Source organism: Glycine soja, chromosome 11 (genome assembly GCF_004193775.1).
Source record: "Glycine soja cultivar W05 chromosome 11, ASM419377v2, whole genome shotgun sequence".
NCBI lineage: Eukaryota > Viridiplantae > Streptophyta > Magnoliopsida > Fabales > Fabaceae > Glycine > Glycine soja.
In genome coordinates, this window is record NC_041012.1 from 51462134 (window position 1) to 51486324 (window position 24191).

A 24191-nucleotide genomic window follows, 5' to 3' on the forward strand; every position below is an offset into this window, starting at 1 on the left:
AAATAAATTTAACTACGAAAATACATACAAAGTAACTAAAAAATTATGCTTTAATTTTATCCATTTTTTCATTTTTCTTTATTTGTATATTTTTTCTTTAAAAAAAATAAAAAACAAAATTATAAAATTTAATTTAATAAATAAGTAATTTTAAAACCAATTAAAAAATTATATAATATAATATTTTAAATTAAAAAAACAAAAAGGCGAGAAAAAGTATCAAGTAGTGTATATTAGGAATTAAATTACAAATTAATGTAGATTGGGAAAAAGTAGGAGAGAGGAGGTGTATTTACATGAAAAAAACCTGTCATGAATCCATGCCAGGTTTTTTTTTCTAATATAATTTTGTTTTTTATTTTTTAAAGAAAAAATATACAGATAAAGAAAAATGAAAAAATTGGATAAAATTATAGTACAATTTTTTAGTTACTTTGTATGTATTTTTGTAGTTACTTTGTAATATTAAAATAAACTAAAAAACACACTAAAAAAATAATTAATATATCTATCTTATACAATAGACATAAAATTTTAAAGAGTAATAATTGCTATATTGAAAATATCTTTAAAAATATTTATTTAGCAGTTATTTTTTGGCTTAAGTCATAAAAATTGATATTTTTATTATTTATATGAAAAAAAAAGATTAAAATATCTAAAAGAGGACGGCAAAGAGTCATCCTATTTCAACTCTTGACGACGAAGAAGAAAATAAACGGAAAAATATAAAAAATGTGGAATTTGTTGGTAACATCACCATAACAGAAACAATTGTCCTAACATATTTTCATCTTAAATTTTTTTCTTAGCCAATTGTAATTGTTTAAGTATTTTATTGATAATGTAATATAATGTTCTTCTATAAATAAGTTGTTAAACAAAAAGTCTTCTCATTTTTAATTAAATCCAATGACATAAACAAACTAATTATATTTAGTAATATAATTATATTCACCTAAAAAATATGTTAAGTAAATTAAATAATAAAACAAAAATAATTATATTTAATAATATCATTTTCTTTAAAAAAATTATAAAATTTAATTTAATAAATAAGTAATTTTAAAACCAATTAAAAAAATTATATAATATAATATTTATATTTTATAATATTTTAAATTAGAAAAACAAAAAAGAGAGAACATCCCAAATAATATATATTAGAAATTAAATTACAAAGTAATATAAATTGAGAAAAAATATGAAAGATAATGTAACCCATACTAATTAATTAATTAAGAGACACTATCCACAATTTCTCTCTTTCTTTTTAAATTTCGAAACATATATTAAATAGTGTACTAAAATATTTCTTTTATCTTCTATTATAATGGCCAGCAATGAACTGGACTTGAATAATCTTGTCGTAGATCAGCTAATTATTGTTATTGGGATAGTTGTTGTTAGTAATAACTAATAAGATTGTGCTAAGCTGGACTTTTATATTTTTTCGTTGGGAAATGCTCGACAGTGGTACGGTAAGAGGCCGAATAATCCACCGAATCAATTATAACTTAACACCTTTACTGTAAAATATTAATTTATTTTAACATTTTAAAAATTGCTCTATTTCCAAATTTATCCCTTCACCAGAATAATACTCCTCTACCTCCACATATTCAAATGCCTACAATAAACAAAGGTTGTAAATCGGAAATGCATTTGTATTCATAAACAGAAATCTGAAACACATCATTAAACCAAAAACAAACTAGTTCACTATATTCAATTTGGAACCGGAGATGCTTCGGTTCACCTCGTTGGTGTCGCCATATGTCCCAATCCTAACCTATCTTCTCGCTCACAAGTCTACGTCCAAGGACCATCTGGTTTCGCCTGCATGCAAATCATGGCTTAATTGGCTACAACATATTATATCCGATTTTAAGTAGTTACCAGCCTGTGCAAAAGTTGGAGGGTTTTTTTCTTTTTTTCTTTTCAAGATCACATGTATTATCTATGAAATTTCTAATTAAACTGAAACAATAGAATCAATTGATTCATGTGCTTAATGATATGAAAGTATCTTTTATCATACTATCATATCAGCTCCAAATAGATCCCTCGTGTACAAAAAAGAAAAGAAAATGCTAATTATGAGAGTCACCCTATTATTAAACATAAAAGCAAATAAATGGAAAAACAATGTGTAACTCGCGGTAGTATTTCTTTGGACATCAAATTAATTAACTAATGACCACACAGCGACCCTATCCATACATTAACTATTTATCAGAATCTTTACGCGTTAATGCTTGAGTCCAATAAGAGCGACTTCCAACCCATCAAAGTATGGAGATAAAGAAAGAATAAATAAAATCAGAGTGATTGGCGAAGCAACCAATAATAAACTCCAAACGTGTTGGATTGTGAATGGAGCCATTTTCTGTTCTCGATGAGACTGAAAAGGACAAGGCATAAGAAAGGACCCATCACGTGACATTATATTATTATTATCATATTGCTGCCCCCACTCGTGAGATTCGTGTCTCTTGTCCTATTAAGCATATTCATGTTATTAAATTCAACCTCGTGCTGCACGTTCCCTCCTTTATTTATTATTTTATTTTATAGTAACAGCTATGATATTATCTTCCACGTTATTATATTATTTTATTTTATAGAAACAAACAACTAGACAAACTATGATATGATTATGATATTATCTTCTACGTTATTATATTATTTATTTATAGAGAGTTGTAGAAATATATTTTCTATCACATTTTTATAAATATAGTATTCTCTCTCTTTAAAAATTATAAAATTAGAAAATAAATAATTTTTTTAATAAATAGAAATAATATAATAAAAAGTTTGGTATTTTTTATTTTATTCTTATATAATAAAACAAAATGTTTTGTCTTGACAAACAATATATACCATATTGTTTTTTTATAAAAAAAAAACGGGATTGCATTATTATTTGATAATAGTTATATTTTTTACACTATATTTATAAATTTGACCTAAATTTGAGATATGAAATGGGGAAGTGCATGAACAAAAAAAATGGGGAAATGCATGGAACAAAAGACGGTAACCGGAAAAAAAAAGGGGGGGGGGGCGGGGGGTTTGGTTTTGAGATAGAAGAAGGCGTCCAAGGAGGATAGGATGAAAATGCATGGAACAAAAGACGGTAACCCGAAAAAAAAAAGGGGGGGGGGGGGGGGGGCGGGGGGTTTGGTTTTGAGATAGAAGAAGGCGTCCAAGGAGGATAGGATGAAAATAAATAGAGTTGGTTGATGATGACTTTTGGCTCGATCTATTTAAAGTTCAACTCGACTTGACTTGTTTATTGTAAAGGTTAAGTATAAGTTTTTTAAAAAAGTTTTTTTAGATAAAAATATTAAAGTCAAATTATAAAAAAAATCTTGTTAAGCTTGACAAACCGATTTGTTTAAGTAATAATAATAATATTAATAATAATAATAACTATTATCTATACCATTTTTATAACATTATGAATGACATAATGAAGTGACATAAAGTGTTTAGAGAGTTCACTTGCATGTGAAAAAATTTCAAAAAGAAAAAGACTCAAATTAAAAGGATAATGCAACCAAATTAATATTTCCAAATAAAATAATGTTTTGTAAAGACATTTTTAGGCAATTTAAATATTTTTATTTGACTATATTAGTATAAATCATCTCTAATCCATATATTTTTTAATATTATGCTCTTTCTTTTCATTTTCTTTTGATATACTTTGTGTTTTAACACCTTGAATTCAATATGATTTTGTTTATCAATTATTTTTTAATTTGTACATTACTTATACGAAATTTTATAAGTTTCTTTTTTTAGTTAGTATTTCACTAGGTTTTAAAACAATTATTTGGTCAAAGAAGTTTTTAAGCAGACTTTTAAATAGGCTCGTAAGATAAGTCAGACTTTTATGTAAGCGCTAGCCTTTAAAAAAAGTCTATGACAGGTAATAAGCTAAAGCCTTATGTATTCAACTCAAGTCGAGCTTAAGCCCAGTAAAACTTGACTTGGTTTGACTCATTTCCACCCCTACATAAGAGTAACATTATCAGGGTAACATTATCGTCTGATTTGATTGAATAAGATTAAAAAAATAATAATTTGAATTGAAAAGAAAATAAAATGAATGAAAAATTTGAATTTTTATCTTTATTAATCGATTTTACTTTTTCTTTTTCTTTTTTTTTAATAATCAAACAAAAAAAATATTTTATTACTATTTGTGTTTTTTTTCTTTCCTCCTATTTTTTATTCTACCAAACAACATAGAGAAAATTCAAGGGTTTGAGATTTAGAAATAAGACCGAGGTAATTAAGTGACTGAAAAAAAAAAATGGAGGTTGAGATTTTAAAATACGAGAGGGCCGGGGTGAAGAAGGGTGCATGACTGTTTGAAATTTTGATATGGGAGAGTGACCCAAAAAAATGAGGGATTGGTGATTTTTTTTTTAATTATTAATTTAAAATAATTTCTTAACGATTAATTTGATTTGGTTATTTATTGAATGTTAATGTAGAAAGATTGATTTTATAATGATAACACATCCTGTTTTCTCTTTTAATTTTAAAGACAATTATTTCATTATTATTTTAAATTATTCTTATAAAATATTACCTTATATATATATATAACTTATCGAAACTTGCTAATACTTTTTTTTTAACATAAACCAAATTATATGATATCATTGATAACAAGAGAATAGGTACAATGTGGAGCAACGTGATAAAGAAAAATACCAGTGTTGTTTGTAGCTAGCCACCCTTGCAAGAGTGTGAAAACTTGCAATTACTTCTCCACTCTATTCACTAATAATGCTTAAATATTATAAGATAGATCTAAACATGTTATAAATAAATTGTTGGTTTTAACTCTTATTTTTTTAAATTCATAATTTTAGTTCATTTATTTTTTAATTAAGATATTTCATCCCTCACTTTTAAAAGATCTATAATTTTAGTCTCCCATTTTTTAAATGTGACATTTTGTCTCCCATATTTAAAATACTTAATTTTAGTTATTACTATCAATTTCAAATATTAATATATGTATTCTATAAATATTGATTAATGTGTATATATTTATTATCTACATGACAAATATTCTTTTTAAAAATTATTTGATTACTAACAAGTTTAATTTATTAAATAAATAATTAAAAAGTATATAATTAAGTAATTTAAAATTGATAAAAGGAACTAAAATCACATTTTTTTTAAATAGGAACAAAATAGCTCCATTAAAAAATAAAGAGACTAAAATTATAAAATTTTAAAAGTGAAAAACAAAATGTTTCAATTAAAAAAAAATAAAAGAACTAAAATAAAAAATTTTAAAAAAAGAAAGACAAAAATTATATTAATTTAGACTAAATTCTTTTAATTTTACGCTAAATCACTTTAAACTTTAATGATTTTAGTGTCGGACACAAGTATATCGAGCTTAAATGGATTTATTCCGTTTTGTATCCAAAATTAATGTGAAAATGAATACTTTTTATTATTAGTTAAAAAGTTAAACTAAAAAATTACGAATCCTACTTATTCTTTAGTAAATATCTCTCGTGATTTTATAGCTTTCAACAAATTAGACTTAATTATATAATTCATATCTTAATTATAATTAAAATTTCAATTGGATCTATTAATTATTAAACCATTCAATCAAGTCTTTTAATTATTTAAAACATTAGATTTCAATCTTTTAATTGTTTAAAAGTTGAATTAGATCCTTTAGTTTTATTTTAATGTCATATAGGATCCTTTAATTATTTAAAACATTACCACCAAGTCCTCTTGTATGATAAAATATAGAATTTTTCAAAGTAATTTCTTAGATTCAATTGTAGTGTTTTAAATAATTAAAAGAACGTTTGTAATACAGTTAAAGAAATCTGATTGAATTTTAAACTTTTTTAAATAATTAAAAGAATATAGTAATTTCTTAGATTCTTTTATTAAACTTTTTGATAGTTGAGAGACTCGATTAAATTTTTTTAATACAGTTAAAGAATCTGATTTAATTTTTTAATAAGTAAGGGATCCAATCAAATCTTTTTAAACAACTAAAAAATATGCTTAAACTTTTTAATAATTAAAAGATCTAATTAAATTTGTAATTATAATTAAGTAACCAAATATATAATTATATATTATAAGAGAGAGAGAAGTTGTTTAGTAGGAAAAACGCTGTACGAAAAACAACATACTCCAGTGATAGTTATTTCACCTTATCTGTGCATGAAATTATGATTGGATAACCAGGAAATGAGGAAAAAAATGGTTTCCAATAAAATATCACTCGAATTTGTCCTTATTCGTGTTTAACAATTTCCTACTATTTATCTTTTATGAAGAAAAAATGAGAAAATGTTTTATAGACATTCAAATGTGTTTTTTTTTTATCGATAAATGATAATTATTAATTGTTAATTTTTTTCAGCAAATGAAATCGAACTCATAGTATTTTTTTTTCCTTACCACCCAATCAACTTTAGACATTTAATGTATTATCTAATCTAGAAAGAGAGTAAAAAAATGATAAGTATAATAAAGTTTATAATATGATAAGAAAAGAAAAATAAAAATAAATAAAAGATACTAATGAAATGTTTAAAATAAAGAATAATTTATATATTATTACTATAAAAAAATACATTACTTCAGGTTTGTCATCTAGCCACTAGTTTGTGAGGAAATTGTGAGCACGACTTTCTGACGCGTTATCGTTGTGTAGTGTGTAAAGGGCTAAAGGCAAATACCATAACAGCGCAAAAGGTAAATATGAAAACAGGACAAAGCACATGTTCTGATGTTCGCTATGCAACTAAATATAAATAAAATTAATTAATTTATATACAAATTAAGAAAATTAATTAATGTCATTTGATTTATTAATTATATTTAAAAATTATTTTTTTACAATAAAATAAAATTATTGAAGTACTATTTATTGATACTTAATATTAAGGAAAAAATATCAGAAATAAAATCTCAATTAATTTATGAATATTTTTATGATAATGTCATTAAACAAATTAAAATAGTTAAATTTTGTTTATATGATTATTTATACTTAATTGAGGAAGAAGTATTAACTATGAAAAATAAAATAAAAAATATTATATTAATAAGAATATAAATATTATTTCTTAAACTAATAATTTAAATACTCAATACAATATATAACACGCACTCGCTCGTTAATTCCTATTTTAGGACACTCTTAATTAGAAGTGGTAAGAGGAATTTTGCAGTGGTGATTGATAATTAAATGAAGAATGAAACAAAAAAATAAATAATGGAAGTGGTAACTCGATCGGCTAAAGTCAATAGTACTACTAGTATTATCTTATCTTTGGTCCATTCAATGTCATGTTCGAGAGAGAAATGTCTTTGTCTTTCATTTACCTTCATCGTGATCGCATCTTGCAGTGCCACGCGAGTAAGTACCTCAACAGAAAAAAAGAAGAAGCTTATCCGTTAGATTTTGAAATATCTAATACATACATACTACGTACTAGTTCTTGTCAGCTTTTATAGTCTCTAGAAAAGGAAGCTTCCTAGGCTAGTGTTCTCCACAAGCTAGGCACAACAAAACCACAATCTAAGTAAGTGTTGAGAGAAGAGTGCGTTTGTTTGTTTGAAATTAAGTAGCAAAGATGTTTGGAATCATCGGAGGAAACAAGGGTCACAAGATAAAGGGGAACTTGGTGATTATGCGAAAGAATGTGTTGGATATCAACAGCATCACCAGTGTTAAGGGTGTCATTGGAACCGGCATTAACATCATTGGAGGTGTCGTCGACACCGTTACTGCTTTGGCGTCCCACATCTCCATCCAGCTCATTAGTGCCACCAAGGCTGATGGTATAATTACTTACTACTTCACTTCTCGTAGATACATTTGCTCCATAGTAGGGGAAAAAAAAAGACCTTTTAAGATAACAGACATGTTGAAGTTATGATAACCCAACTCAAAAAATTTCTTCTAGTAAAATGCTACAAAGAATAGTTTTAAAATATACATTATACTTTAACTAATATTGACTTTTTTTCATTAAAAAATTAACCTTTTGTCTTTCAATTCAGCCGAAGAAATAAAACGTGGATTGAACTGTACAAAAAAAAATCTTGTGAAGAATAAACGTAAAATGATCAGTATACATATTTTTTATAGTAATAATATGATGTATCAAATGCATTGTTTTAGAGACTTGAAGCTTATTATAAAAATATTTATGTCTTTTGAAAATGATTAATTTACTTTTGTCTGCCGAAGGATATAAAATGGAGTATTATAGGTGATTTTATAATTAAATTATAATTTATTCTTGAAAGATTAAATTTTGATCTATGAAGAGTGTACTGCGAGGGTACGTAACCCAATAAAATACCGCCCCTGTTTAATTTATCACTAAATTTGAATTAAAAATATGATTAAATATATTTTTTATATTGTTTTTATATTATTATCTCAAATTAACTTTTGATCAATCATGTACATATAAATGTTAATGATGTGTCACATAGATTGTCACTTCCTTAAACTTAATTACTAACACATCATCAATATCACATTATTTTTTATTATTTAAATTATTTAAAAATTTTGATTCTCTTTCTTTTTCTTTAATTCTCCGACGAAAACCATCACCGTCATCCAACCCCACATCACCTATGCTATCCAATCCTCATGTCGAGGTAGTTGCTCGCCAATATCTTGAATGCCGAGAAATCACACATCAGAAAGTGGATGTGCGTGTTGACTCGACCCAACCCGACCCTAATAGGTTCGAGTCCACTCACTTCTTATTGTTCATGGTGAACACAATCACCCTCTCCTTGCTCCAACATGTGCTAACAATTCCGTCCATGAAGTTTTGGATACTCGACATTGTCGTTGTCGCTATCCTTGATTCCGATTCCATAAACCAATCCAAATTCCCTATCAGGATTATCGACTTCATTGTTGTTTCCGTCAATAGAAACTTCCGATCCGAAAAGGAAGAAGGAGAAGAGGAGGCAGAGGTTGAGGTCAGCATCGAGGGCAGAGTCAATGACACAATTAATGGTGGTGGCGCTGAGTTGGACGAGAGTGGTGGCATGGGGTTGTTCTCTGTCAGAGAAGGAGAATTAATTTTTTTAAATAATTTAAAAAATAAAAAATGATGTAACATTGATATGTTAGTAATTATGTTAGATAATGTGACACTTTATCTCTCATGTAACGAAACTAACAGCAGGTATTACTTTAAAATATAACAAAATTTATATGCATAATTGACCAACAGTAAATTTGAAGAAATAATCTAAAAATAATCAATTTTCTATATACCAAAAACATATTTCAGACTTTAAAATTATATCAAATGCATTTTACGGCAAGTTTCGTATGAGATAAAATTTGATGTGAAATTTGGTTTGATAGGACATGGGAAAGGTAAAGTTGGAAAGGCTACAAATTTAAGAGGACAAGTGTCGTTGCCAACCTTGGGAGCTGGCGAAGATGCATACGATGTTAATTTTGAATGGGACAGTGACTTCGGAATTCCCGGTGCATTTTACATAAAGAACTTCATGCAAGTTGAGTTCTATCTCAAGTCTCTAACTCTCGAAGATATTCCAAACCACGGAACCATTCACTTCGTATGCAACTCCTGGGTTTACAATTCAAAAAACTACAAGACTGATCGCATTTTCTTTGCCAACAATGTAAGCCACATATATTGTCACATTACTACATGATGCGTACGGTGTTTAATATTTATTGTTGTTGAATTTTACAACATAACAACATGGATGATGAAAAAGTTGTTATACATATAAATTATAATGCAGACATATCTTCCAAGCGAGACACCAGCTCCACTTTTGAAGTACAGAGAAGAAGAATTGAAGAATGTAAGAGGGGATGGAACTGGAGAGCGCAAGGAATGGGATAGGATCTATGATTATGATGTTTACAATGACTTGGGCAACCCGGATAGCGGTGATAAATATGCACGCCCCGTTCTTGGTGGTTCAGCCTTACCTTACCCTCGCAGAGGAAGAACCGGAAGAGGAAAAACTAGAAAAGGTTACTCACTACTCACTACTCACTACTTTATTATACTTCTGCTGTTTTTCTTTTAGCATAACTGAATTGGTCAAGTGCGTTCCTTAGAATACTTAGTTACTCTGCTGTAAAATCTTTGAGTAGTTGTTGTAATGTTGTTGTTTGTAGTCGCTAACGTATATTATGTGCCTTCATCTTAACTAACAGATCCCAACAGTGAGAAGCCGAGCGATTTTGTTTACCTTCCAAGAGATGAAGCATTTGGTCACTTGAAGTCATCAGATTTTCTCGCTTATGGAATCAAATCTGTATCCCAAGATGTCTTGCCTGTCTTGACTGATGCATTCGATGGAAATATTTTGAGCCTTGAGTTTGATAATTTTGCTGAAGTGCGCAAACTCTATGAAGGTGGAGTTACACTACCTACAAACTTTCTTAGCAAGATCGCCCCTATACCAGTGATCAAGGAAATTTTTCGAACTGATGGCGAACAGTTCCTCAAGTATCCACCACCTAAAGTGATGCAGGGTATGCTACATATTTTGAATATGTGGAATATTATCAATATACTCCTGTTTTTATTCAACATATTTAATCACGTGGATGAATTTTGAACTGTTTTTATTTGGTGCAGTGGATAAGTCTGCATGGATGACTGATGAAGAATTTGCTAGAGAAACGATTGCTGGTGTAAATCCAAACGTCATTAAGATTCTTGAGGTAACATACTACATGCAACCAAAAGCTTGGATGCATCACTTTGATTGTTAAATTTGAGATCGCCAACCTAATGTCATTGTGTGCTAAATTTATTCCAGGAGTTCCCACCACGTAGCAAGCTAGATACACAAGCCTACGGTGATCATACCTGTATAATAACAAAACAACATTTGGAACCTAACTTGGGTGGGCTCACTGTTGAGCAGGTAATAATATGAGTATTTAGTTTCACATTAAAGTTATTTCACTATAATGTTTCTATTATTGCTCTGTAACAATTTTTTATAGTTATTCCAACGAACAGAAATTAATCATACTTGGTTAAACAGGCTATCCAGAGCAAGAAGCTGTTCATCTTAGATCACCATGACTATCTCATTCCATATTTGAGGAAAATAAATGCAACTACCACAAAGACTTATGCTACCAGAACCATATTTTTCTTGAAAAGTGATGGAACTTTGACGCCATTGGCCATTGAGTTAAGTAAGCCGCATCCTCAAGGTGAAGAATATGGTCCTGTTAGCGAAGTCTACGTGCCTTCGAGCGAAGGAGTTGAAGCTTATATTTGGTTATTGGCAAAGGCTTATGTTGTTGTAAATGACTCGTGCTACCATCAACTCGTTAGCCATTGGTATGATATTGTCAATTGACAATGAGATCCATGAAATTAAATTTGTTAATGTTTTTATGAATAAATGATTAACATATTAATTCACGTGGATTGCAGGCTAAACACTCATGCGGTTGTTGAGCCATTCGTCATAGCAACAAATAGGCATCTGAGTGTGGTTCACCCTATTTACAAACTTTTGTTTCCTCACTATCGTGACACCATGAATATTAATTCACTTGCCCGCAAATCCTTGGTCAATGCAGACGGTATTATAGAGAAAACATTTTTGTGGGGTAGGTACGCTTTGGAAATGTCTGCTGTTGTTTACAAGGACTGGGTTTTCACTGATCAAGCACTGCCCAATGATCTTGTCAAGAGGTAAGTAATCTTGTTAAGTTTATTAACAAATTAGTAATATATGTTGCTTAAAAAATAAAGAATCTAAATCTATTTAAGTCATCAACGACAAAGGAAATAAAGGCTTCAAGTTTGATATAATCAATGTTATTTGGGTGCTTTTAATTCAGAGGAGTTGCCGTTAAGGATCCATCTGCTCCCCATGGAGTTCGGCTTTTGATTGAGGACTATCCTTATGCTTCTGATGGGCTAGAGATATGGGATGCCATCAGGTCCTGGGTGCAAGAATATGTGTCATTCTACTACAAGTCAGATGCAGCAATTCAACAAGACCCCGAACTCCAAGCTTGGTGGAAAGAACTTGTCCAAGTGGGTCATGGTGATTTGAAAGATAAGCCATGGTGGCAAAAGATGCAAACTTGTGAAGAGTTGATTGAAGCCTCGGCCACCCTCATATGGATCGCTTCAGCCCTTCATGCAGCTGTTAACTTTGGACAGTATCCATATGGAGGTTTAATCTTGAACAGGCCAACCATTAGCAGGAGATTCATGCCTGAGAAAGGGTCTGCTGAGTATGCTGCTTTGGCTAAGAACCCTGAGAAGGAGTTTTTGAAAACTATTACTGGCAAGAAGGAGACCCTCATTGACCTTACAATTATAGAAATCCTGTCAAGGCACGCATCTGATGAGTTCTACCTTGGGGAGAGAGATGGTGGTGACTTCTGGACTTCTGATGCTGGTCCACTAGAGGCCTTCAAGAGGTTTGGAAAGAAGCTTCAAGAGATTGAACATAAGCTTATACAGAAGAACAAGGATGAGACGTTGAGAAACCGCACTGGGCCAGCTAAAATGCCTTACACTCTGCTCTATCCTTCTAGTGAGGAGGGATTGACTTTCAGAGGAATTCCCAACAGTATCTCTATCTAAGGGCTCTCTCATTGAGGTTGCTGTACTACTCTGCCTGTTTTTCAATAATGTGAAATAGGAGGAATATGATTCCTTCATCTACCTACGTATGGTCAAGTTACATTTGGGGTGGTTGAATGTTCTCGTGTTTGCTGTTGAAGTGTTAATAAAGAAATTCTGTTTTTATAACAGATCGAAGAGAAAGCAATAAAGGCAATCACGCATGTTTCAACAATGATAGCTGGCATGACAAAGTGCAAACTAGAATAAATTATCATCCTATCTAAACGATTTCCATTACAGCAAGGGTTGTCATTAAAATTTTATTGCCCGTGTATTCATATTTTGCATTGCCTCAAAGCTACCACTTCCTCAACTTAGTATTTATTTCAAAAATCCATTTGCAATCCATTTCAAAAATCACATTCTGCAGTCCTATTTCCGTGATCCAGTGCATGGATTGCAGCAAACCAAGCGTCTCACCTTCGTTGACTTGCTGCACTGAATTTATCATCACAAGGTAGGAGGAAAAGGTGATAAAATTAACATGGATTTAAGAATTAATACTATATTTTCGTACCTCTTTTGCATTTTTAATTTTTTTTCTTCTTAAAAATACTATCTCTTTTCATTAACTCTTTTTTGAAACATATTTTGATATTTATAAATATTTTTAAATTTAGTTTCTGAATTATATTAAAAATATCCTGGAAATTATCAACGTTTATTTCTTCTTTTCTTTTCTCTTTTTCATTATTACAACAATTACTAGTTACTAGTGTGTGCAGAAAAAGGTAGATTGATGTATTATGTGTTAAAACTTTTAGGAATACATTGAAATGTTTTTATGTATTCTGAAAATTGGTTTTTTAAATATATAATTTCTGTAAAAGTGTATTTCAAAAACTAGTTCTCAATAAACCTGCAAAACTAGAAAGGAAAAAAAATGATAAATGGAGCCACTCACCACCGAAGACAATGGGGAGAGTGAAGGAGAGGGTGTTAAACAGGGATGCAAATAGAGACAGAAAGGGAGTGCGATGACTGAGAACTTTTCGTGGGGGATGGATGGAATGAAGAAGGTTTTAGAATAATGTTTTACAAAAAAAAGAAAAAGATCAAAGGTTGGTGCAATAAGTAAAAAAACGCAAAGGAACACCCTACTTTTTACTAGTCTCTGGTTTGGGCCAATTGCTTTATAGAGTTAGCCTAATCGGGCCGAGAGAAGAATATTCATATAAATTTTGGCATTGCCATTGGTCCCTGGATGACTTTGTTGGATTTTACAAAAATACTCTTTCCCATTGAAGTATGATTCCGTTGTACAAGGAAATCATACTTCTATTGCAATAAATAGGGTGCCAAAAAAAAATAATACAAAACAATGTGATTCTATTATATATTTATATTGAATTTTGAAGTTTTGAACTCTACAATTTTAAAGAGATATAACTTTTTACTCATATCAGATTTGAGTTTATAATATATCTATTTTATATAACTTTTTGAGAGAAATGTGTGACAACTTGGTGTAACACTTTTGCCAAAAAAAACAAAATACCTTCCTTCTATAAAGGAATTTTCCAAGTCCTATGCTGAAAGAAGAATATTTGTCAAATATAATAATGAAAACTTGATTTTATTATGTGTCAAAATTCAAACAATTAAAGAATCAAATTTTATTATGTGTCACATACAAAATAACAACAAAATTAAAATCATTGTTGTTTACAAAACCCCAAAAAAATGGAATATGATTATGTTGTGTTAACATAATCATACTTTTATTGAGTCGTTGATAAAATGAAATCATAATAGCCTTAAAATACTGTGGGGGTTGGGAGTGTCATGAGAATAAAATGTGAAAGGAAGGGAATTGTTTGTGGGTGTAGGAAAGTGAGGTCGTAGGAAGATAAATTAGCAATTACTGCAAGGACCAATAATAAACCCCTATAAATTTCAGCACTCGAATACGAATAAATTATTGGGGCATAACTGGATTTGGGTCTCCTGCCGTTGAAAAAATTTACAGGTAGTGCAGTTTATAATTTCATCACATACTTCTCATTATTAATTAAATAAAATATCAATAGAAAAAGTTTGTGGTGTCATGTTAAATTGCACTCCCATTGACTTTTTTCTAACGGCAGGAGATCCAAATCCGGGCATAACAAAAAATTAAAAAACACTTATTCTTCATACAATAAAATTAAGATTTCATTCCTAAATTGCACTCCCTTATCTTTATTTTAGATTATAATTTAATTTTTAATTTTTTAAAAGTTATAAAATAGTCCCTTTACTTATTATAAATTATAAAATATTTCTTTAAGTATTTTTTCATAACATATTTATCTAAAAAAAATATTATTTCAAGAGTAAACATGCAATAAAAAAATACTCAAGAGACCAAAAGAATGGGAGAAAGCTACTTCTCATGAAATCACACTAAATATGAGTATATTTGAATTTCGGATGGGAGTGCTCCAATGGAACAAAAACATGTTTAATAGTAAAATCAATTTAGGTTCATGTTTGATTATCCCAAAAGTTTGTTTGAGAGTAAAATTTGACTAAAATCTCAAATTTAAATATGTAAGACTTGGAGTGTTTTTTCAAACTCAATTTTATAAATTTTAGCTTATAAACTTAATTCAAACGCGCACCTATGGTAAATCACGGCCATAACTTGCAAGCCAGAAAATAGGACAACTTATATATTATTTAAAATACAACTTAGTACATATTAAAATAAGATCTTTATTATAATTTTATCTCATCTTATTTTTACTCAACTATTATATCCTATCCAGGATGGATCCAAAATTCTATAATAGGGCCTGGAATTTTTTTCTTCTTTTATAATTATTTTTATTTAAATATATAATTTCTAATAAACAATTAATTAATACATAAATAATAAGTTCACACATATTTATTAATTTTTTTACATATATTTTAGAGAAGTTATATTCATCTTTACTGTCATTGCAAACATTCCAGAAACCTCGTCAATATAAGAAAAAATGTTTTTTAATCTGAAGTATTAGCAGAAAGTAGGAAGTATGTACAACAACATTAGCTGAGAATGAAAGTATGTAAAAGATGCATTGTTTACTGATTTATACAATAATACATTTTTTATTTTTATTGACAGATATATGGATGTAATTTTGATTCTCCGACACTAATTATTTAATGAGTTACTTATCTTTAAACACAATTACTTATTTGTTTATTAGTGATGATTTACGTATCATTATTTAAAATTAAGCTTTATTACTTATATAAACAATAGTTGTTTATGAGTAAAAAAATATATTTTTAATATAAAATATAGTATATTTTGTTGTTTAATTTAAGTAAGATTTTAAAAATTAAGTCATATCTTAAAAAAAATTGTCACAAATGTAGGTATCATTAAAAATTAAAGATTATGTCATTTTAAAAATTTAAAGGATTTGTAAAATTATTCGGTTAAAAATTAATTAATATTAATTGAATGGTCAGAAATTAAGGATGAATTAATTAATTTGATTATAGTTTTTAAAATTATTTATTTTGGTAATGTTTGTATTTTGTTCTTTAAAAAATGTCTGTATAATATTATAATAATAAGAAAAAGCAATTCCAGAATTTTAATGTTCATGCAAATTAATATTACTTGGGGGCTAGACCAATCACAGGAACGCAGACGGATGCACAACCAGTTATCATTTTTGAAAATATAAAAATATTGGAAAAAATTATATAAAACCAAAAAATTTGAAGCCCAAAATGAACATACTTCCAATCTGATTTTGGATTTGTAAATTTATTATTTATTATATTATAGATTATAGATACGACAACAACATAAACATAACAAAAACCTAAACTCACTCAGTCCTACGATACGATTCTCTTCCGCCTCCCTTCCCTTCAACTCCACGGCGCAGATCCGAGGAGTTTGGGAAACCCTAATTCATTCCTCTTTGCTTCTTCTATATCTATTCCTCTAACACCAGGTAACCCTCCAGTTTTACGCTTTTCGAAGCCATTTATTCACTCAGCGTACTGAAATTTTGTTCTCCTGTTACATATGTGATGTCCCGTGGAGGATTTTTTTTTTTTTTTCATTTGACACAGATTAGAGTGATGTTACGGATTTTGTTCAGTTTGATTTTATTTTTTTTGAGTTATTGGTGCTCCTGGATTGTTCTTAAGCTTGATTTTCTTATCTGACATCTGCGAAAATAAAAAAGGACTTATGAAAGCAAGGAATCCCTTTTCCTTCTGTTACTTTCGTTGTCTCACGATATTTTTGGGACTTTCTTTTGATATCGATTTTAGATTTTGTAGGCTTTTCGACTTACACTTGTCTGTTTAAGTTTAACGAAGTTTTTGTTCTGCAGTGATGGCAGGTTTGGCTCCAGAAGGATCGCAGTTTGATGCTCGGCAATATGATTCTAAGATGAATGAATTGTAAATTCCTATACTACATATTATCCACTTTGTTTGATGCTTGAATTCTATATTATATTTTTTTTGTTATTTTAATTAATGTCTTGATATTGAAAAACAGGCTTTCCGCCGATGGACAAGAATTTTTCACTTCATATGACGAAGTCTATGATAGTTTTGATGCAATGGGCCTTCTAGAAAATCTTCTGAGAGGCATATATGCTTATGGTATGGCAAATTATTTTTCCTTTCTTTCTTCAATTGCTTATTTAATTCTTGTGGAATACTAGGAATATACTATTTTAAACACACTCTTGACAATGGGTTGACACACTCTTTGCTTTCAAGGCAACTGAATTGACCTTTTAATGAATAAAGCAACAATGAAGTGTATGTTTAAGAGAGTGTTCCTAGCATTCCTCTTCCTACTTATGTCAGTGTGGTAGTGATGTGGACTTGCTGATTTGATAATTTGATTAATGCATTTAGACATTTTCCTCTTATTGTTTACCCTGTTGGAGTTATATTTATTCCATTCTTTATCTGTGCAATCACCATATCAAGACCTTTTTGCAATTTTAATGATAGTTCCAGCAAATGAGCAAAACAATTTAAATTATTTTTTAATGCTGGGACAACTGAATGTACTGAAGTTTTGCTTTGAAGTTTAAAAGTCATTAAGATTTATTTATAAAAAGGGAAAGCCTTGGTGCAACAATTGGGGTTGTCACCATTAACCTGGACTCATAGGACCAAGGTATGGAAATGACTTTTGCAAAGTAAGACTTCCTTCTAGACTGCATGGACCCTTTGATGGTGAAAATTTATATCATCGAGTGATATACCATTTAAAGGGTATTGGCTTTTTTTTTAATCACATGTCTGGAATTATTCTTTTCTGAATTTACATTGATTTTCATTTCAAATTAATTTCTGACTTTTTATTGTTTTGAATCTATCGTTGATGCTGAGCATCAGTATTGCATTTTTAGAACAAAGCAAATGTCATATGCAGTTAACTCTACCACAAGACGATGTGTGATTTTTAATTCTTGTTCTATAGGTTTTGAGAGGCCTTCTGCAATCCAGCAGAGGGGAATTGTTCCTTTCTGCAAGGGTCTGGATGTGATTCAGCAGGCTCAGTCTGGAACTGGAAAGACAGCAACGTTCTGTTCGGGAATTTTGCAGCAGCTTGACTATGGATTGGTTCAGTGTCAGGCTTTGGTTTTGGCACCAACAAGGGAGCTTGCACAGCAGATTGAGAAGGTTATGCGAGCTCTAGGTGATTACCTTGGTGTCAAGGTTCATGCTTGTGTTGGTGGGACCAGTGTTCGTGAGGATCAGCGCATTCTCCAAGCTGGTGTCCATACTGTTGTTGGCACTCCTGGGCGTGTATTTGACATGCTACGGAGACAGTCTCTTCGTCCAGATCACATAAAGATGTTTGTTTTGGATGAGGCTGATGAAATGCTTTCTCGTGGTTTCAAGGACCAGGTTTGATGGTTTTCCATGTTTGTTTAAAACATTGAATTGTTTTTTTTTCTTCTGATTCCTGACTGTCATCTAAACGTTCTTTCATGCATGTTACCAATATTTTTTATTTTGTTGAAATATTTTTCTTTATTTAAAACTCACATATGTGCTAGATGAAGTCATCTTGTGTTGACATTTTATATTTTTCGTGCATGAAATGCAGATCTATGACATCTTCCAGCTTCTGCCGGGTCAAATTCAGGTTGGAGTGTTCTCTGCTACAATGCCACCTGAGGCCTTGGAGATTACGAGGAAGTTCATGAATAAGCCAGTGAGAATCCTGGTAAAGCGTGATGAATTGACCCTTGAGGGTATCAAACAGTTTTATGTGAATGTTGATAAGGAAGACTGGAAACTAGAGACATTATGTGACCTTTATGAGACTTTGGCTATCACCCAGAGTGTCATCTTTGTGAACACAAGGCGTAAGGTGGACTGGCTCACTGACAAGATGCGAAGCAATGACCATACAGTCTCAGCCACCCATGGAGACATGGACCAAAACACTCGTGACATCATCATGCGGGAATTTCGCTCTGGCTCTTCTCGAGTTCTAATTACCACTGACCTCTTGGCTCGTGGTATAGATGTACAGCAGGTGTCTTTGGTTATAAACTATGATCTGCCAACCCAACCTGAAAATTATCTTCATCGCATAGGACGAAGTGGGCGTTTTGGAAGAAAAGGTGTTGCCATAAACTTTGTGACTTTGGATGATGCAAGAATGCTGTCTGATATTCAAAAGTTCTACAATGTGACTGTAGAGGAGTTGCCATCAAATGTTGCTGATCTGCTCTGATGGGTTAATTTTCATTCTTTGTTAAGTCATCAGAGGGCTATTACTTTTTGCCAATTATTATTTTGTGCTCTTTGTTTTTCTTTTTCAAATTTTAGCATTAGAGTTCCAATACACCTGACTTTATTTTTATAATGGATTCTATAAAATTTGTTTATTTGCTTAATTGTTGTTCAATCCTTTTTGTTTATAATTTTGTGTTTATGTATTTTGTATTTGAACAATGCCTTCATCAACTCTTGTATCTACGATTACTAGGGGTGTTTGTGGGGGCGGTTGAGACTGATTTTGGTTAAATTTAAAATTCAATCCAATTAAATTTGATCGGTTTAGTTTGATTCGGTTTTCATAATTTTTTTAAACCTAACCTAATTCATTCATGAACGGATTGGGTTAATAAATTATCCATTTAAATTTGATCTTTTTTTTCTAGTTAAAACTACTATTTAATATCATGATTCATTTAAATATTCAATATAGTTAATACAATATCAAATATATAAAGTAGTAAAATTGATTCATTTAGTATTATTAATATAATATTTTAAAATAGACTGATATAAATTAAAACAAAATATTCTTATAATAGTCTGAATCTAGATTTGTTGTAATTAGATTTGTTAAAACAAATGAACAAAATAATTACTATTATAAACATGACAAAATAAATAGATATTAAAAAAAGAGTTCCAACACTTGAGTCTTAATATTAGTCATATTTAAAGTCAAATCAAATAATTTTACAAATTTTGATCGGATTTATATATCTAAATTCATGACCTAACCAATACATAAATGGTTCCCTCATGACGATTACTTAACATAATCTCTCTCGTGTTGAATTAAGAAATTCTACTAATGATATATATTACATTTTATCCTGACCAATATATTATAACAAAGATGATTGATAATAAATTTATAGACACTATTAAGGATATATAAAGATTATCTGTAAAGAATTTCATGCAAAAATTATACTAACTTATGATAAAATTAATTTTAAATAAAAAGTGTTTGTATTTTCCTAACCTACACACTTTATAATATAAAACTGTTAAATAAATATTTATCTACAATAGAAAAAAAAATCACTTGAATTTTATTTATAACAGAGTTTGGAGATCAAGTTATAAATGTTAAAGATGATATAAAATATTCATTTCAAAGTTATCAATGTTACGGATGGGCTTTAGGCTCAAAATAAAATGGTTGATAGATTATATCAGTTGGAATTAAATTATTAGGTATTTATCTTTTATTTTTAATTCCCTAAACTAAGATGATAATACGATATCATTATTATTAGCATTTAACTGTCTTTATCCTTTTGGTATCAATGAAAACTGAGTTGTTATTTTAAATTCGTCAGTTTTTCTATAGTCTTTAATGCTGTTTTCTTAGGAGTAGAAACAGCATAGCTTCTTGCACTCTATCAATGGCGCTTTCATTTTTTCCTCTTAATTATCTATTTGTACATAATTACCTTCTTACTACAAATTTTTATTTGATTTTTAATAATAATATATTTTATTAAAATTAAAAAATAAAATTTTACATTTTATAACTTTAATAAGTTTTTATTTAAACTTAAATGCAATTTTGCTCCTTCTCCTATTTTTTAAAATGTTCAATTTTGGTAATTCTATTTTAAAATAGACATTTAGTCACCATATCTTTTAAAATATGCAGTTTTAGTCCTTTATTTTAAAATAGAGACATCTACTCTCTTACTTTTGTAAAGTTCATGATTTTAATATTTCTGCCAAGTTGAAAGCGTTAATTATTTGATATTAACGTTGACTACAATAAATTAAACAAATAACCTTATGTCACATCACTAAGTTGAATCACATCATTGTTAATTTCTTATCTATTAATATTTTTTAAAATTTAACGGAAGAATCAAAATATGAGAATTAATTATTTCTATTTTAAAATAAAGAGACTAAAATTATAGATTTTAAAAAATAAAAACACCAAAGTTACATTTAACCCTTAATTTTATTATCCAAGGCATGAGTGATATATTAGTTCAAGTTAAACGTGTTGTCTAAAATTACTAAGTACAACCAAATAAAATGACACCGCACTTTTTCATTAAGGAAAAAAAAAAAAAAGCATCGCACTTGCCTGTTCATACTTTAAATTACCACTGAATTGTGAGTGATAGAATAAGAAAATAGTGGTACTGAAATAATGATGAATTTTTTTACACGCAAAGTGCTGTATGTATAATATTGTTATCTTCACCCGAATATCATACGTTCCCCCTCCCCCACAACAAAAAATAGGGGGAAATTAGAGACACAAGCATATTTATATAGTGTTATCAGCGTAATTTCGTTGGAGTACCCACCCTAAAAAAATTAAGCTCTTGCTAACATTAGGATGCATAATTCAAAGACAACAGTGTAAAAATCGTTTTCAATGCTGCATCATTAAAGTGTGGTTGAGAGTGAAAGACACATGCTAACTTCCTTATCAAGTAGTTCTTTTGGTGGGACGGTTGCAATTAAATTGAACAGGATTACTTTAATGGTACTAACACTTATCATGCTAATGATAATAATAATAATGAATTTAGGCTATGCACTTTCGGCCAAAACTTGAAAGCAAAGTATGTAGAAAATTGTGAGAGCAACTTTCCAAATGAAAATATAATAATTTCGTTTGGTTGTTATAATAATTTCATTTTGAATTATTTTTCTTAACTTGCATTAAACTGAAAATTTCACTGTTGTTTTAGCCATTTTTTGTGAGTATTTTTCAGGAAAAAGAAGTCAATGTTTTTACGTTCTGGCTTGCAGAAACTAATTAAGCACTAACATGGGTGGGGAACCATTCAAGAGGTGGACCACAATAGTCAATTGAAAATCAGAACGTTTTGCCTTTTTATGAACAGAGAGATTGGTCTTAGATTTTTGTGAAAATTTTAACACAAAAGATGGGGGATGCACCACTATCATTCTTCTTTATTTTTTTTTCATTATCATTTATTTTATTGAAATCTAATTCATATTTTAGTACTGTTTAACCTAATTTTGCTTTTGTTTCTTGGCATTTTTACTCTTTCCTTTCCGATGTACCAAAAATATATGTATATATAGACAGAGATTCCCATTATTTACAATTACTCTTTTCATTGCTCCATTTCACTTGTTAATTTTGGTTAACACTTCCACCACGTGTGAAAGTTAGTCAACCCAAAAGCCTCATGCAATTCTGCTCTTGTGAAGAAAGTTGCATCTGCGGCTACCCCGATAACTTTCATCAAAGAAAACAACATATCATCATCATCTTCAACTGCCTCCAACTCAAAAGATTTTATTATATAAATTAACGGAAGATTCATTTCAATGTCACTATAATTTTCTTAAAAAAATTATTTAATACTATCTCGGTCCTTTTTATAAAAAAATAAGTTATATAACTTTTTTCTTATAAAAAGAGCTAGAGGCAGTATCACATTTTTTTTTAAAAAGAAACAAAAGTACATTAAAAAAAAAAAGAAACAAAAGTTAATGTGAAGTGTAATTTTCAAAAAATAAAAAAGACCAACATTATAAGTTAGTAAAAGAAGCAATAAACAATATTGTTAACATACAACTACAAAAAAGCAAACCGATCAACCCTTTTTCTTTGAACTGATTCCTTCTTGGTAGCCTATAGACACACACATACTAGTCTTTGATCATGGAATTCAGATCCAAGTCATGCAGAGATGAAAGGCTGCAGATTGAAAGCTACTGTGGAGGCAAGGTGGCCCCAACAAGCATGCAAGATCTGAGGTGTTACAGTGCTAATAATGCTGCTTCTTCTGCTTATGCACACCAGATAGGTAGTAAGGAGGTGAAGGTGAAGAAAGGGAAAACCTCAGCTGCTAAACCATCAAAAAGTTGGAGCTTCACTGACCCTGAGTTGCAGAGGAAGAAGAGAGTTGCTGGCTATAAAATATATGCTGCTGAGGGCAAGATGAAAGGCTCTCTAAGAAAGAGTTTCAGGTGGATCAAGAATACATACACTCAAGCTCTCTATGGATGGTGGTGAATCATATCTTATTCTCTTTTTCTATAATGAGAGTTACTTATTTGTTTGTTTCTCAGTAAATGTTTAAATTAAATCCTCCATCAGCCATAGTAGTCTAGTCTTGTTTGACTAGAGCAAGATTGTCTCCATGGAATCTCTTATAAAAAATCCCTAATCCTTTCTGAAGTTCGTTTCCTTTTTGTATGAGATTCCATGGCTTATGGGTGTGTAGTTTGGTTACTACTGCAGAGTTTCTTGATCAGTTTATTTGTATTTTTATTTTAAATTTTAACTATAAATGTCAAAAAGAAAATAAATGAATGCGTTATGGGAGAATCGCTCTGTTTCTGTTCTGTTTCATGCTTTCAGCCAGTTATATTGATAATGACGGGTTACTTATGATAAGGGATAATTCAGCATTCTTTTAGCTATATATGTATCATGGCTGGATTGAAACCAACCAAAAGAGGGTAATTAAGAAAATGAAGGCCGAAAAGGAAGTTTTCTCCTTTGCACCGCTAATAGTGATGAAAAATATTCAGATATGTCACTAAACGTTCCAAAGTGTATTTGCTAATCCTGCAAAGTGCAAACCTCAATGACCTTGTCTTGTTTGGTAAATGTCATAAATGTTCCAAAATGAATTGAGTCATTCGGTAATAAACATAACGATTTTACATCTTATTCTTGATAGAACCATAGAGGTTAAAACTCATTCTGTTTTTTAACCAAATTAAATC

At 29.7% G+C, this 24191-nt stretch overlaps 3 protein-coding genes across 3 annotated transcripts; all 3 read left to right on the top strand.

Moving 5' to 3' along the window:
- The first annotated feature begins 7565 nt into the window (after positions 1-7565).
- On the top strand, positions 7566-13070 carry LOC114376278 (linoleate 9S-lipoxygenase-4-like). Its single transcript, XM_028334309.1, has 9 exons — positions 7566-7863; positions 9425-9708; positions 9835-10072; positions 10259-10579; positions 10686-10771; positions 10870-10977; positions 11101-11405; positions 11502-11765; positions 11915-13070. The coding sequence occupies exons 1-9, from the start codon at positions 7656-7658 to the stop codon at positions 12669-12671; spliced, it is 2571 nt and encodes an 856-aa protein (XP_028190110.1). The 5' UTR covers positions 7566-7655; the 3' UTR covers positions 12672-13070.
- A 3423-nt stretch (positions 13071-16493) lies between these two features.
- On the top strand, positions 16494-19599 carry LOC114376279 (eukaryotic initiation factor 4A-10-like). Its single transcript, XM_028334310.1, has 5 exons — positions 16494-16657; positions 17045-17114; positions 17215-17321; positions 18157-18587; positions 18790-19599. The coding sequence occupies exons 2-5, from the start codon at positions 17047-17049 to the stop codon at positions 19423-19425; spliced, it is 1242 nt and encodes a 413-aa protein (XP_028190111.1). The 5' UTR covers positions 16494-16657; positions 17045-17046; the 3' UTR covers positions 19426-19599.
- A 3410-nt stretch (positions 19600-23009) lies between these two features.
- On the top strand, positions 23010-23804 carry LOC114374897. The gene has a single exon (XM_028332622.1). The coding sequence runs from the start codon at positions 23119-23121 to the stop codon at positions 23470-23472; it is 354 nt and encodes a 117-aa protein (XP_028188423.1). The 5' UTR covers positions 23010-23118; the 3' UTR covers positions 23473-23804.
- Positions 23805-24191: the final 387 nt, after the last annotated feature.